The following is a 14244-nucleotide window of genomic DNA, read 5'->3' on the forward strand; positions in this document are numbered from 1 at the left end:
ATAATGAGCAGCATTACTTCCATAACAGAAGCGACCAAGCCCCATAAGGATTACGCTCCTCCGCAAAGAGGTGACGAACCCTTGCAGAACGCCGCCAAGCAGGCCAAGGGCGTTGACCCTTTCCTTGCTCACTCCATAACTAGTTGGCAAGCTATCGATGAGAATATTCTAGGCTCAGGCTTCTCTTATCTACCCTTTCTTCAGGCCAGGAAAATACAGGCTATCACATTGACAAATGGCTTTTCTCCTCTTTCACCTAAGAATGAAGACTTGGAAGATGTCACCTACAAGATAACACATTTGCCTGGCAGGGTTCTGCGACCTCTCTTACTTGGACCTAGGCTAAGAAGCTGAGATGTCTCCCCAGATATAATCCTGTACTGTCCCTGCCCAGCCAGGCTCAGTAAGAGGTCTCACCCACTGCACGAGCTTCCCCCTTCCCTGCTCACTGGGGGAGATCCAGAGAAGGGAGAGAGAGGAGTGTGTAGAGGAAAATGAGGACACAGCAGAATGTAAGATCCACAGCCATAGTTCTCAACTCCAGCTCTACCGCTTCCTTGTTTGTAACTCTGAGCTTTTCAGCTTCAGTTTTTCATCTGTCAAATGGGGTGATAATGACATCTGTCCTCTCTATCTATCCAGCTGTTATATAAATGTTAGCTTTTGTCATTGACATTTTATGACAATAAATATTGCAATATACAATATATGCAATAGCAGCAGCACAAATGACATTTATTGCCTGATTACTGTGTTCCAGAACTGTTAAGTGCTTTTCAAAGATAATCTCCCTTAATCCTCACAACAGCACCAGGAGGTAGCTGCTGCTAATGTCTTTATTTTTTAAAAGCGGAAACTAAAGTTCAAAAGACTAAGTGTTTTGTTCAAATGATTTAACTAGCTAAGTAATAGAAGCAGGACTTTAAACCAAGGCCAATTGATTCCAAGCTCAATACATATGTGTTGATTTGCATAAAATACTGAATCCATAAATGCTGAGGAGACTTGGGTTGAATCCCTGCATGGGCAGGGTTTGGAGCAGGGAAGAGGATGATCTTAACAGAGACAGGGGAAGAGCCCCATTTCAGGGGGTTGGGAAAGAGGGATCTGAGCTAGGTCACAGAAAACCAGTAGGACAAAAGTGAGAGGATGGCCAAGTCAAGCCAAAGAGACAAGTGACAAGAGGAAGGAATGACTGGGTTCCCAGGCACACACAGAATATGACTGTGCAATCCCCTCTATTTTTTTTTTCCTTACTCTTTTTTTCAGGCCAGACTGGAATTCCAGTGGAAGACATTATCTTTTTAAAAATCTCTTTCTTCTTGTTTATCTTGAGTTCCGTGGGCATGTCAGCCCCTGGATCAAGCTCTGTAGAAGGTCATGAACTTGAGAGCATGTTCTGTCTCCCTTAAGACATCTCTAGTCTAAACAGGTGATGAAAGAGCTGGCTGCAATTAGCCCCAAGCCTTCTGCTTCCAGCCCCTCCCCTGTGTGTCTTGGAACACCCCTTCGGGGTATCCCTGCTCCAGTCACCCAGCAGACTTCTAGCTTCAGACCCTTCACAGAAATTTTCAGTAGCTCCTCATGATCTGCCACAATGAATATTTGAAGAAAGGTATATCTTTTTAGGGTTTTTTCTTATTATAAAAGAGATATATGCTTTGCGTAAAATCACAAGCAACAGGATAGAGTATAAAGTGCAGAGCAAAAGTTAATCCTTTTATACCCTGTTACTCTTTCTTGTCCCAGAGCCACTGCTGGCACATACAGCACACTAGTGAAATTTAAACCAGGACATATTTTGCTCCAGACAGATACAAAAATTCCCACTGAAATATCAAATTTTATTCAGCAATATACAAAAGGAATAATATAGGATGACAAAATAGAGTTTATTCTAAGAACATGAGATTGGTTTAACATTTGAAAATTAATTATGAGTCCGGTTGTGGTAGTACAGGCTTGTAATCCCAGCAATCGGGAAGCTGAAGCAGGAAGATCACAAGTTCAAGGCCAGCCTGAGCTACATAGTGAGACTCAGTCAAAAAAAAGATTTTCTCAGTGCAGTGCAACACAAAAATACAGAACTGCATCAACTAGTAAGATTCTTTGGTATATTGTACATAGACAATTACATAACAGGCATAAAATTAGTCTTATATTCTTCTTCCAATCTGTATTTCAAAATTTCTTTTTCTTGCCCTGTTGGGAATACCAGTATGATACTAAGAAGGAGTTGTGCTTGTTCCCCATCTCATGACCTTACATGAAAAACATTAAGACTTTTCATCATTTAATAGGTTAGCTGTGGGTTTTTATAGATGTCCTTTATCATTGGGCTAAGGAAGATCTCTCTCTCTCTCTCTCTCTCTCTCTCTCTCTCTCTCTCTCTCTCTCTCTCTCTCTCTCTCTTCCCCATCCCCTTCCACTCCATTTTTCAGTGTGTGTGTGTGTGTGTGTGTGTGTGTGTGTGTGTGTGTGTGCGTGTGTGTATGTGTGTGTGTGTGTGTAGAAAGAGATTTATTTTAAGGAACTTGGCTCACATGATTGTGGAGACTGGGCAATCCTAAACCTGATAGGATGGAGAATACGGTTCAAGTCCAAAGGCAGTCTGCTGTAGAACCAGGAAGATAAAGTACAAAGGCCATCTGCTAGAGAATGCCCTTCATCTTTAGTTTATTCAGAGTTTGTTGTTTGTTTGTTTTCATAGGCAAATAAAAGCTTAGAATTGTTAAATAATTTGTCTGAAGTCACATATTCTTCATATTCTTTCTTCCGATCTCCAATTTTGTAGTGAGTCCACTGATTTCCAATGTGCCAGGAATGGAACACACCACAGAGCCTGCAAACTGTGGCTGTCACGCCACCAGCCTCAAGTGTCCTGCAACACCATCAGAATGTCAATCTTTAGCCCGGTTTCCTATAAAAATGAGCTTATTAAACCCTTCTGCCTTGAGCCCAGGACCTGACAAGTCAATTATCAAATTTTAGTGGAAGTAAGACAGAGGGCACTTGGTGGAAGAGGTATGATGAAAGAACAGAGAACCCTCTTCAGATCTACCCCTCACCCATTACCTCGGAGAGCCACAAGTTCATATTCCTGATCATGGTTGGGAGTGCAGCCCGAAAGCAGCTTGGGTTTGAGTGGGGCAGTGAGCTGGGAACTTGGAGGCAATCAGAGACACAGACCACTGACAGTGTTAGGAATTAAGGTGGTGGAATAAAAGCTACCACCTTTTCTGTCTCCCCTCTTTCCCCCTCAGCATGTTATCAGAATGGCCACCCTGAGCCTTACCTGTTTCCTTACCTCAATTCAAATCCACTGACTGCTGAAGCTTCCTTCCTACCTCAAATGTCTGGGACACCTGTTTAAGACTGTGTTCGTGTACGCATGATGTATATACCCTAAACCAGCCACCCCATGCTTCTTCCCAACCTCGTCATCAACCTCTACCCCCCTCTCCTGCCTGACCGAGGCCTGGGCAGTTCTGGCCGCGCTTGAAGCACGTATCACCTAAGAATGTTCAGACTCCTGTGTTGTCACCTTGCCACCTGAGTGCTTCCTGCCCAGCACCTTCAACCCAAGGGCCTGGCTGGTGTGGGTCAGTGTAGGCACTGTTCTCTATGAATGCCTCCTGTATCTCTTACAGCCACCCCTGCAAATCAGGAGCATCACAGGCTCAACGAGGCCTCGCCAAGGTCTTAAAAGTGAGAGTAGAATAAGGGGGCAAATGATCTTCAGGGTACACAGCATCCCTGTGTACATGTCTGTACACCATGTATATGGATATGACCTAAGCCCACATAAGCCACCCACTCCCCTTTGGGCAGCTCTAGCTAGTCTAATACCAACCCACCTGCCCAACCATTCCTGATCTCTCTGGAAGCCTCAGACAGATGACAAGGCCTTTTGGAGGACAGGCTGAAATTATCTCCACACTCACAGGATAAGACCACCCTGATTGAGACATCTACGAGCAGGGACACCAGGGAGACCCTAGATTAAAAGGAGATAGGTTCAGGGGGACCTATCATCTGTGAACACTGATGTTCATTATTCTGGAGCCCTCCAGACACTTCCAGGTGTCTCCTTCAGCCTTGCCCAGAGCATCCAGGGGGCATATGTCCACATGAACACGAGAGGCTGTGTCCTATGCAGGGCTGAGGGACTTGGAAACTCGGAGCTACAGAAGCCTGTGTGCACGCTCAGTGGCTCAGCTGGTTTTCCCTGAGCAAAAATGTCTTCAGAGCTAAGCTCTTGTCAAAAAAGGAAAGGGAGGTCTGTGAGGAAATACTTCTCACAAACAGTACTTCCTTCTAGAAAGAAAATTTCCTACAAATTGCTCCTGCCTACCACCTGGCCATGTCACAGGCTCCAATCTGTCAAGTTCTTCCTGGGAACATCACGTCTGGCCAAGACTCCGGGGCCAGCCCTGCGCCTTTCTCCCAGACAGAAACAACTGGGCTTTTTCAGCCACACCTCCCTCAGGGACCTGCCCCTCACCCAGGAACCCCCCTTTATCACTCTCAAATCTCCTTTCTCTATGGCCACCCACTTTTGCTAAGGTTTGTCATCAAAGAGACATCACTTGATATCAGTTGCAAAGAAATTTTATTGTGCAGACACCCAGACCACAGCACTCAGAAAGCAGAGTCCACAGAGGGGCTATGTACACACAAGCATGGATTCCCCAGTGCACAGCCAGGGGATGGATTCAGCAGATTGCCCTGGGGTCCTCAGCAGAACACCATCTGAGGACCACCAAATGGACAAGACAAGGAGGCACAGGAGGCCAGGAGTGGGGCATTGCTAGAAACACACTTTGGCATCACAGATTCTTTCCCAGAACACAATGGGTGTCACTGTCTCTAACCAGTTGTTTTACAGATAAGGTCTTCCAAAATCTGTATGTAAGCATCCCTTCCCACCCCACCCCCCAGAAAATGCCATCAAAAGTGGATGACAAAATTTGATTTGCTGTTAGTTAGAGGTACAGAGACAGGTTTCTATTTTCTGGGTGGAAGAGTCAGCAAAGGATCCCATTTATCTAAAAGAGAAGGTCACACCGGAGCCATAACTTTCCCCTGAGCCAGAACCACCCTTCTCGGAACTAGAAGCTCCCCCTCTAGAGCCAGAGCCTCCCCTGGAACCACCTCCAGAGCTGGAGCCTCCTCCAGAGCTGAATCCTCCTCCAGAGCCAGACCCTCCTCTAGAGCCACCACCAGAGCTGAATCCTCCTCCCGAACTGGAGCCTCCTCTATAGCTACCTCCAGAGCCACCGCCAGAGCCGTGGCCTCCTCCAGAGCTGAATCCTCCTCCAGAGCCATGGCCTCCTCCAGAGCTGAATCCTCCTCCAGAGCCGTGGCCTCCTCCAGAGCTGAATCCTCCTCCAGAGCCATAGCCTCCTCTGGAGCCACTGCCAGAGCCTCCTCCACCTCCACTTCGGGAGCCAGACCCTCTGCTTCCAGTGCCATAACTGCTGCTTCCAGAACTGTATCTTCCTCCTCCTCCATAACTGGACTCTCTACCTCCAGAACTGTGGCTTCCAAAGCCAGCCTTGGACGCCACATTTGAAGACAAGGTGCTGCTTGTCACAGCTACAGAAGAGATGGTGTTACCACAGCCGTTCTGACCACCTCTGCCCCCCCATCACCCCATAGACAGGATGACACCCCACTACTTACACATAGTCACGTTACTGCTGAATTCTCCAGACATTCTGTCAGGTAAACAGAGAAAATAAGCTGTGGCAGAGCACGTAGACTCTGCATGCATCTTGTTTTATCTACATATGTGAAGTTTAGCTACTAAAATCATCCACTGGGGGCTTCTAGATCCCACCTTCTTCTATGCTGCCAGATGACAGTGATAACAGACCCCACACCTAGCCATAGCCTTGCATCTCGATCCATCTCATTTTTTACTCTGCTTAAAATAAACAGGTTGATCCAGAGTAACTGAAAAAGCAGATTTGCTTCTGGTCATGCAACTCACTTTGTATTTAAACCCATCTTAGGGAATCTGTTATTCAGAATTCATGCCATGCCTCGAACTTCAAAATGCAGGTGCACTGTGAACATTCAATTCAGAAGGAACTGCAGCTCTGTGTAGCCTGCCTCATGCTCTCTCCATCCTCTCCCTCCTCAACTTCCACCGAAGCCTTTCCTGTCTGTCCTTCCAAGCTGGGGGCAAGGGCATTGCCTCTCAGACAGGTGCAGAGTGACAGCCTGGACAAGGCTGCTCCTTTGTCAAACTGGCTTACTGATGGCCCAGGGCGGCTTTTCCCCTCCAGTTGCTTCAACCACATTAAGTCACCAAATCTTTCAGACTACAGAGAAAGCAAAGGGCCCCTCTTTGAAGATTAGTTAGCAAGTAGTTCTCTTTGTCATTCTGGAAACCTGCAAAGAACCAGGTCTGCCCCTGCTGAGCTAGGTAAGTCCCATCTTCCCTATCCTGGGACACACTGTGGAGGGAGAGAAGGCCACCCACCCTGCAGACTTACAGACCAAAAATTCATCTGTCTCGATGACCCTGTGTTCACATCATCTTGTTTGCTCTTTCAGAAAAGATCAGGATGTTTAATTTATTGCCTAATCTAATTTATAATAATATGCTTTGCCAGTCATTCCATATTGATAATACACTCTACACTGTAACTTTCCATCCTGAATTTCTGCTGGGGGAACATAATAAATGTCCCCTGAGCAGAAATGTCCTTAGCCACCAGAGGTCCTTTCCCATCCTCTGCTTTTCCTGCCCTTTCTCCCGCCCTGGTTTAAGGAGAAAGGAGAGAGTAGACCAGCATATCCTTCTTCCCTCCCAGTACGCCTCACCTCCATTCCTCGCCCTCCAGCAGCTTGCGGTAGGTGGCGATCTCCACATCCAGGGCCAGCTTGACGTTCATCAGCTCCTGGTAATCACGCAGCAGCCGGGCCAGGTTCTCCCGGGCCTGCTGCAGGGCCTCCTCCAACTCTTGGAGCTTGTTCGTGGCATCTTTGAGGGCATGTTCTCCACGCTGCTCAGCATCTGCAATGGAGTCTTGCACACTCTTGCACTGTGAAAGAGGAGGGAAGATTTCTGTTTGTACAAGGTAAAGTCTGCCTAGCAGAGGGGGACAGGGAACAAGATGCTCAGTGTAGAAGGCTAGAATTGCTGGCCCTGGAAGTCTTGAGTGCCCCCCTGGAGTTGATGCAAGTCATACACAACTGTGCTAAGACTTCCACTGTCTCAGGGCATCTTCCTCCCACTTCCCTTTGACTTTCCCCATGATGCCCTTGACCCTCACAGCACAAGGCCAGGATCATCATCCATGCAAATAAATACATATTTATTACAAATACACACATAATACATGCAAATAAAGACATTCGATACAGGCTGCTTTGCAGAACTTCTGCCATCTATGGAGTACACTCTGCCCCTTATCTGCCCCAAAGTTAACTCCTTGCCCTTCTGTGAACCCAGTTGGTTGGTGGGACGTGCACCACGGAAAAACAGGAAGCTATGTCTGCAATTACCATAAGTCAAACAAACTTTTGCTTTGCTATTGCTCCGTCTATTCCTGTAAACAACCAAAAAATGATCATAATTTTAAAATATATCTTAGCGCACTCCAAAAACTGTTACAGCCTTGCATTCTGTTTAGGTGGAGGAGATTGAGATTAATATAAACTAGATTAGAATTTCTCAGTCTCTCTTTCTCTCCCTCGTCATATAGGCCCTGCCTCACCTGCTTCTTCACGTGTGAGATCTCCCCTTGCAGCCTCTGGATCATGCGGTTCAGCTCACTGATCTCCATCTTGATCTCTTTCAGGCTTTCTCCATGTTTCCCAGCAGTGAACTGGAGCTCCTCATACTGATACAGGAAGAGAGGAAGCGTTCAAGGGAAGTCCACTCTGGGGTCGGTTTAGCTTGAGCTAAGAAGTTGGTTGGTGACTGGTCCAGGGATGGTCAACCAAGCTGAATATAGTGACACCACCACCACTGCCACCCCACCAAGGATTTGGTGCCATTCTCAACACTTTCTTGGGAATGATGCCCAACTACCATTAGATAAAGGCACTAGTAATCTTCCTGTGCACATCCTGACTGGGGAGTTGGGGGCAGCCCAGCTTGTTGTAAGAAGCCATGGCTCCCTTCTGCTTCCCCAGTACTTGCCTTGCTGTGGTACAGCGCCTCAGCCTCTGTCTTGCTCTTCTGGGCGATCTCTTCATACTGGGTCTGAACTTCCTTGATGATGCTGCCCAAGTCCAGTTGGCGGTTGTTGTCCATAGACAGGATGACGTTGGTGTCAGTGACAGTCTGTTGTAGCTGGGAAATTTCCTACAACGCACAGGGGAAGGGAATGCAGACTCTCAGACTAAGCATGCCCCAAGTAGGATGAAAAATGACATTGCCACCATTCCTAGACCTCTCCCAGGGTTGTCCTCAGATTGTGGGGAGGGTGTCTGCATTTCTGAGCCTCCTAGTTAGCAGCCTTCACTACTTATGCCAGTAAGTGTCCCAGAAAGAATTTTATCCACGGCAAATACTTTAAATTTTACTTCCTATTTCAGAAATCACACGTGTGCCCTTGGGCCAGGAAGGGAGGTAAGAGGCCTAATGCATTTTGACCTCTGAAGTATATTGTGCATAGGAATGGGCACAGCAGGGAGGTGTCTTCCTAAGGGAAGCAGGACTTGCAGGCTATGAAGCTGGGATGAACCTCACTTCCTGTGACATCAGAGAAGGAAGTTCTCCCCCAAAACAGCGCTATAGAAGCCCCCTAGTGAGCTGGATTGGTGATAAATTGAAGTCAGCCAGTCCATAAACCCCATTCTTGCTGCCTTTTCAACAGTTGGGTAGGACTTTCCTTTGGTGGGAAGGGTGGGAAGTAATGGTTTATCCAGGGGCGATGTCCTTACCATCTCATAGAGACTTCTCAGGAACTCAATCTCTTGGCTCAGAATGTCCACCCTGGCCTGCAGTTCTGTCTTGTCCATGTAGGAACTGTCCACATCCTGCAGGGAAATGAAGGGCTCTGGTGAAACTCATGTTCCTCCCACACCTTGCATGGTCCCCTATATGGGTCCCAGTTTTTCTCTGCTGCTCCCCTCCACCTAGTATCTGTTAGCTGCTTTCCAGTGTCCCAGGCACCGCTAGATAAGTCATATTTCAATAGGATCTCCTTTGGCATGCCCTCCACCATGCTCCTCTGTGGGGGGCTCCATGCCAATATCACCCACCAGGACCATGCAAGCTTGCATGGAGCCAAGTCTGCCAACCAGTTTCTCCTTCCTGCTTGAGACAAGGTGTGTTTCCATGATGGGTGCAATGGCCTCTGTGCCTTTTCACAGTTTCAACCCTCCTGTCTTGTCTGTCCATCCCACCTCCCCTGAATTTCCCTGGATTGTACACCAAGGCCCCTATAGGAACCAGGCTGAGAACCCACACTTTTTAGCCTTCTAGCTGAGATCTCTGTAAACGAAACCCAACTGTAAGCAGGCATTCAGAGGAAGTCCAGTTTCTCCCCAGCTCTTTAGAAGAATAAAGTGTTTTCTATGTTTGCAGTTTTCATGATCCAGTATAGGCTTTAAGTGAGTTATTGATAGGAAGAACTCTATCAAACACGCAGAATACCATGGAAAATCATCCCCAAAAATTTGAACTATAAGACCCTTTGGCTCCTAAGAGAACTGCCCATGGACATATCCACCCCTTTCTCTGGCCACTGCTGTGTACACTCTATTGTTTTCTAGCCTCTCTGTCTGGACACAGTGGGGTGCGAAGCACCCCTACTCCAAACCTGGCCATAGAATTCTCTTGCTCACCTTTTTAAGTGTCACAAAATCATTCTCAGCAGTTGTGCGTTTGTTGATTTCATCCTCATACCTGTTGATATGAGATGATATTACATTTAGATTAGTTCCAAGTCATTTATTTTTCTTTTCCTTTTTCTAATTGATCCACCCAAAATGCCTCATTTTCTATGAATATTAAACACTTTTTAAAAACTTAAATTGAAACTATGATATCCCAAATGCAGATAGATTTCTATAAATTAACTCTTAAACATGTGAATAATACGTTCTCAAGTTTTCTTCACATATAATAGACAGATACACCTCTCTCCTCCATTAACACAAATGCAGTTGGGAGATAAGTGGACAGCCATTCAATATCTATCTCCACTCAGGATTTCCTAGGCCACCTACTTCTTCTTAAAATCCTCCACAAGATCTTGCATGTTGCTCAGCTCCGAATCCTGTGAGGTTCTTTGTGCAGTGAGATCATCCACCTGTTTCTTGAGCATGCTGATGTAGGCTTGGAAGATGGGGTCCAGGTTGATGGTGCGGGTGCTCACATCCAGCTGCTGCAGCAGCTCCCACTTAGTCTGTAGCACCTGGTTCTGCTGCTCCAGGAAGCGCACCTGTCATGACCAGAGGAAGAGCACATAAGGTCTGGTTCACCCTCCACACCAGCGAGGCACACTTGCCCCAGGAAGCTCTGGTAGAGAAGTCATGGGGCTTCGTCCTTGCCAGCTGGAGAGATGCTAGAAATTGCCTGCCTGGCAGAGCTCCTGAGCTCCCTGCCCTCACACCTGGAAAGTTTCTACCAACTCCTAATTCTGCATCTGGTGCTCTCCACACACAAAACTCTCTCTCCTACTTCACTCCCACTGTCTTGTTTGCAGTTTCTCCCAAGACTCTAGTTTCCCTCTCCTATGTTAGTTGCCCTCCCCGCCAAGGTCCCATAAAGTTAGAGAAAGCCAAAAGCAGGCATCCACTGGCACTGCAACTGACAGTGCTGAGGCTGAGAGTCCTGGCAGGCTCCCCTGCCTGCTTTTTTAAAGCCTCGTAAATGCCTGCCCAATTCAAAGCAGATGAACCAAGACAGGTTTGTCTGTCTTGAAACAAGAGAAAACTCAGCAACACCCCAAAGTGACACCAGTAAAGACTTTATGGGTCTGGAAATGCTTCTCTTGAAGGCTGGAGTTTCATTCATCCCCAAGCAGATATTTCAAGTTCAGCTTCCCAGAACTGAATAGAATAGTAACTTTCCAGAGGGGGACAAAATTACCTAAAAAGCATATCTCACTCACCTAACCCTTTCAAAACCTGCTTTCACTTGGCTTGACCTGCTCAGTCCAATCCTTATCTATATCAATTTTTCTGTGATTGTCCGAAGTCTCCATAAATGTTATTTATTTGGACTTGAAAAACAAAATGCAAAGAAACAAACAACTCCTAACTGCCAACTGTTGTGGAAAAGGTAGCCTGCAAAGCCAGCATCTCTCCCACTTGGAATTTGCAAGTAACCCAGGCTGCGATGGCCACACCAAATGCTCCTAAGAGATGAATCTGAGTCGTTTCCTTTTCAACCAGCACTGACAGCACAGCATCCAGAGCATCCAAAGGAGCAGCTTCTCCTCACTCACCTTGTCGATGAAAGAGGCAAATTTGTTGTTGAGGGTTTTGATTTGCTCCCGCTCCTGAGACTTCACATTCTGAATCTCTGGGTCAACTTTCACATCGAGAGGCTGCAGGAGGCTCTGATTGACAGAGACTTCGTGGATGCCTCCACCAGGGAATCCTCCAGGCCCAAAGCCACCAGGTCCCCCAAAACCTCCAAAGCCACCACCACTGCCACCTCCAAAGCGGCCTCCACCAAAACCACCTCCACCGAAGCCGCCACCTCCGAAGCCACTGCCACCTCCGAAGCCGCTGCCACCTCCAAAACCGCTGCCTCCTCCAAAGCTGCTGCCACCTCCAAAGCCACCTCTGAAGCCACTGCCGCCTCCGAAGCCACCTCCTCTGCCACCAAATCCACCACTGGAGCCAAAGCTTCCACCTCCTCCAGCCACAGAGATGGAGATGCTCTTACTCCCTCCAAGGCCAACAAGACTCTGACTGCTATAGCCACCACCGCCACCACCGCCACCACCATGACGGCTCAAGCAGGAGAAGCCAGAGGTCGATCTCCGGCTGCCTCCAGATATCACAGCTGAGCCACTGCTGAAGCCCCGGAATCCTCCACCTCCTCCTCCTCCTCCACCTCCTCCTCCTCTTCGAGATCTGCACGAGATCTGACAACTCATGATGCCTTTGTCCAGTTAGAAAAGTCAAAGGTTCCTGAGAAGAGCCGAGGTTGGTCACTGAACTGTGCTACCAGGAGACTGTCAGGGTCCCCTTATATACCTACCAACTAGGTGTTGGTGAATATGGGTGTTGGCCCACTTATGCATGGGTTTGGTTTGCCTGGAAGCTACTCCTGGTGAGTGAGTATCAAGCTAATAGCCATTTTAAAAATCTACTAATCAGCTTCACTCTAGAAGTTGCTTTGATTGCGAACTTCTCCTGTTTATCTGTGCATCTGCCGCGCAATTTGGCTTTTGTAAAATCATCAGAAAAGGAGATTAAGAATTAGGTTTCTCAACCTGAAAAAAAAAAAAAAAGATCTACTGCAGAATGCTGCAACTTGTTCTGGATCGACCCACGAGAAGCTGGCCACCACCCAGGCCTGTGCAGCCTTACCACCCAGTTCAATGATGAGAAGGAGGTCGGGTTTAGAGACTGTGAGAGCACCTCAATATAGCCTATTGACTCTCCTGGCTTTCCTATAGCCCAGGATGACTGTCAGAAAAACAGGGGATGTGGGGGAGCACACTGCAGAGCATGATTGTGATGTTGAGAGATCAGCATCCTCTTAAAGAGAGAGGTTGGTTGGCCTGGGATGCTGCAATAAAGGTCATTTGTTTAAAAGCTATCTTAATTCTTTCCTTCCATGTCACACCAGAAATACACAATAACCACTCACCGGGTAGAGGAGCATTTTGGTACTATAACTGGAAGCTTTAATAACTAGCACTTTCTATACGAACACACAAAGGACAAGGGGTGTAAGGAAAGGTTCTCTGTTCCCTGGTCTGTGTGACTCAAGGCACCCAGTGGAAGGGTGCAAAGGCTTTACATAAACTTCCAGATCCAAGTATCGATAGGCTCAGTCATTTGGCAATCATATATTGCCTGGTGATTCTACCAAACAATTAGGAAGGGGCTCTTTGCTGACATCCAGAGATGGATGAGCATCAGAAGACCCATCCAGTCTAACCAAAGTCACCAGATGCCCAGAGCATCCCCAAACTCAGCCACAGTCTCTCCTCTGTCCATGTGGCCAAGTATTTGGGAAAGACATTTTGAAATAAAAGAATTGAGTTGAAAGTCAGACGTTCTGGATTTAAGTCCCAGTTTTGCCATCTGTTGACTGTATGATCTTGAATTAAACTCTGAGGCTCTGTCTTCTTAGCTATAAAATGGGAAACTCCTATGAAGTGTTTTGAAAATCATAACGCACAATGTAAATATTAGGTATCATTGTTATTCTGAGTGAAGCAAAGATATTTCCTTTTCCTTTCAAACTTGGCATGTTGTTCTTTCTTTTGATGGTTCAGACCATGCAACCCCATGCAGGCAGCATTGATTTCAGAACCAGGATGCTCATATCCTAGCAAAAGTCAGCATAAAATAATGTAAGAAACATCAGCTCTGAGCTTGTCAGTGTTTCATTGTATTTTAGAAAAATGACCTTGGCTAAAACTCATAGTTTTCTCTGAGCCTCAGTTTCTCAGTTTCCACATCCACAAAAAGTGACAGAGTAAAAGGAGAAATAAGAGGAGAAGGGGGAACTGAAGGGGAAAAGGAGGAGGAGAACAACAAGAAAGGCAAGAAAATATACACGTGTGCAAAACACAGTTGCATGTTAATAGTAGAAATGCAAAAAAACTTTATTTACTTTTCTACTGTCCCCTCACCAAGTTTCTAGCACTATGTGCTGACTACATGGCCAGGATAGGAATGGGAATAAAGAACAGAGAACTAGTCAAGATATTTAATTTGCTGTAAAAAGAAAAATTGCTGAAGAAAACAAATCCATGTCTCCTTGATTTTTTTCCCTCAATCTGGCTTATATAATTATGATCATGCAAATAAATCATAAAGCTAAAAGCTCTGGAGAGACTCACAATGCAAAGCCAAATGTGTCATTATCTGTGGATATCTGAGCAACGCCCTAATCGTCCATTACTCCACTATGACTATGCCGAGGCACCGCCAGCTTCGGGGAGGTCTTAATCCCTCTGTATAGGAAAGACACAAACAGTGAGCATCTGCTGTGCCCTAGTCCTGTGCTGGGCCCTCAGTAGCATAAACACTTTGATTCTGCTCTCACCTGGTCTCCTGTCCTCTGCCTCCACTGAGCATCTCTTC

The 14244-nt window shown here is 46.6% G+C and overlaps 1 protein-coding gene across 1 annotated transcript; it reads right to left on the reverse strand.

The window, feature by feature from the left end:
• Window positions 1–4595: 4595 nt before the first annotated feature.
• Krt2 (keratin 2) lies at window positions 4596–12142 on the reverse strand. Its single transcript, XM_020160206.2, has 9 exons — window positions 11418–12142; window positions 10195–10409; window positions 9811–9871; window positions 8905–9000; window positions 8159–8323; window positions 7731–7856; window positions 6835–7055; window positions 5686–5720; window positions 4596–5598 (listed from the first exon to the last, which is right to left on the reverse strand). Exons 1-9 carry the CDS (start codon window positions 12075–12077, stop codon window positions 5045–5047), a joined length of 2133 nt encoding a protein of 710 aa, XP_020015795.2. The 5' UTR covers window positions 12078–12142; the 3' UTR covers window positions 4596–5044.
• Window positions 12143–14244: the final 2102 nt, after the last annotated feature.

This window comes from Castor canadensis, chromosome 8 (genome assembly GCF_047511655.1).
Source record: "Castor canadensis chromosome 8, mCasCan1.hap1v2, whole genome shotgun sequence".
Classification (NCBI taxonomy): Eukaryota; Metazoa; Chordata; class Mammalia; order Rodentia; family Castoridae; genus Castor; species Castor canadensis.

Bases quoted from the DNA above. Each gene is read 5' to 3' on its own strand.
- Krt2 (XM_020160206.2), bottom strand. From the start codon at position 12,077: ATGAGTTGTCAGATCTCGTGCAGATCTCGAAGAGGAGGAGGAGGTGGA. The intron at 9,001-9,810 runs GTGAGCAAGAGA...ATTTCCCTGCAG, and splicing joins ATTTTGTGACACTTAAAAAG to GATGTGGACAGTTCCTACAT. The intron at 8,324-8,904 runs GTAAGGACATCG...TGTGCGTTGTAG, and splicing joins TGAGAAGTCTCTATGAGATG to GAAATTTCCCAGCTACAACA.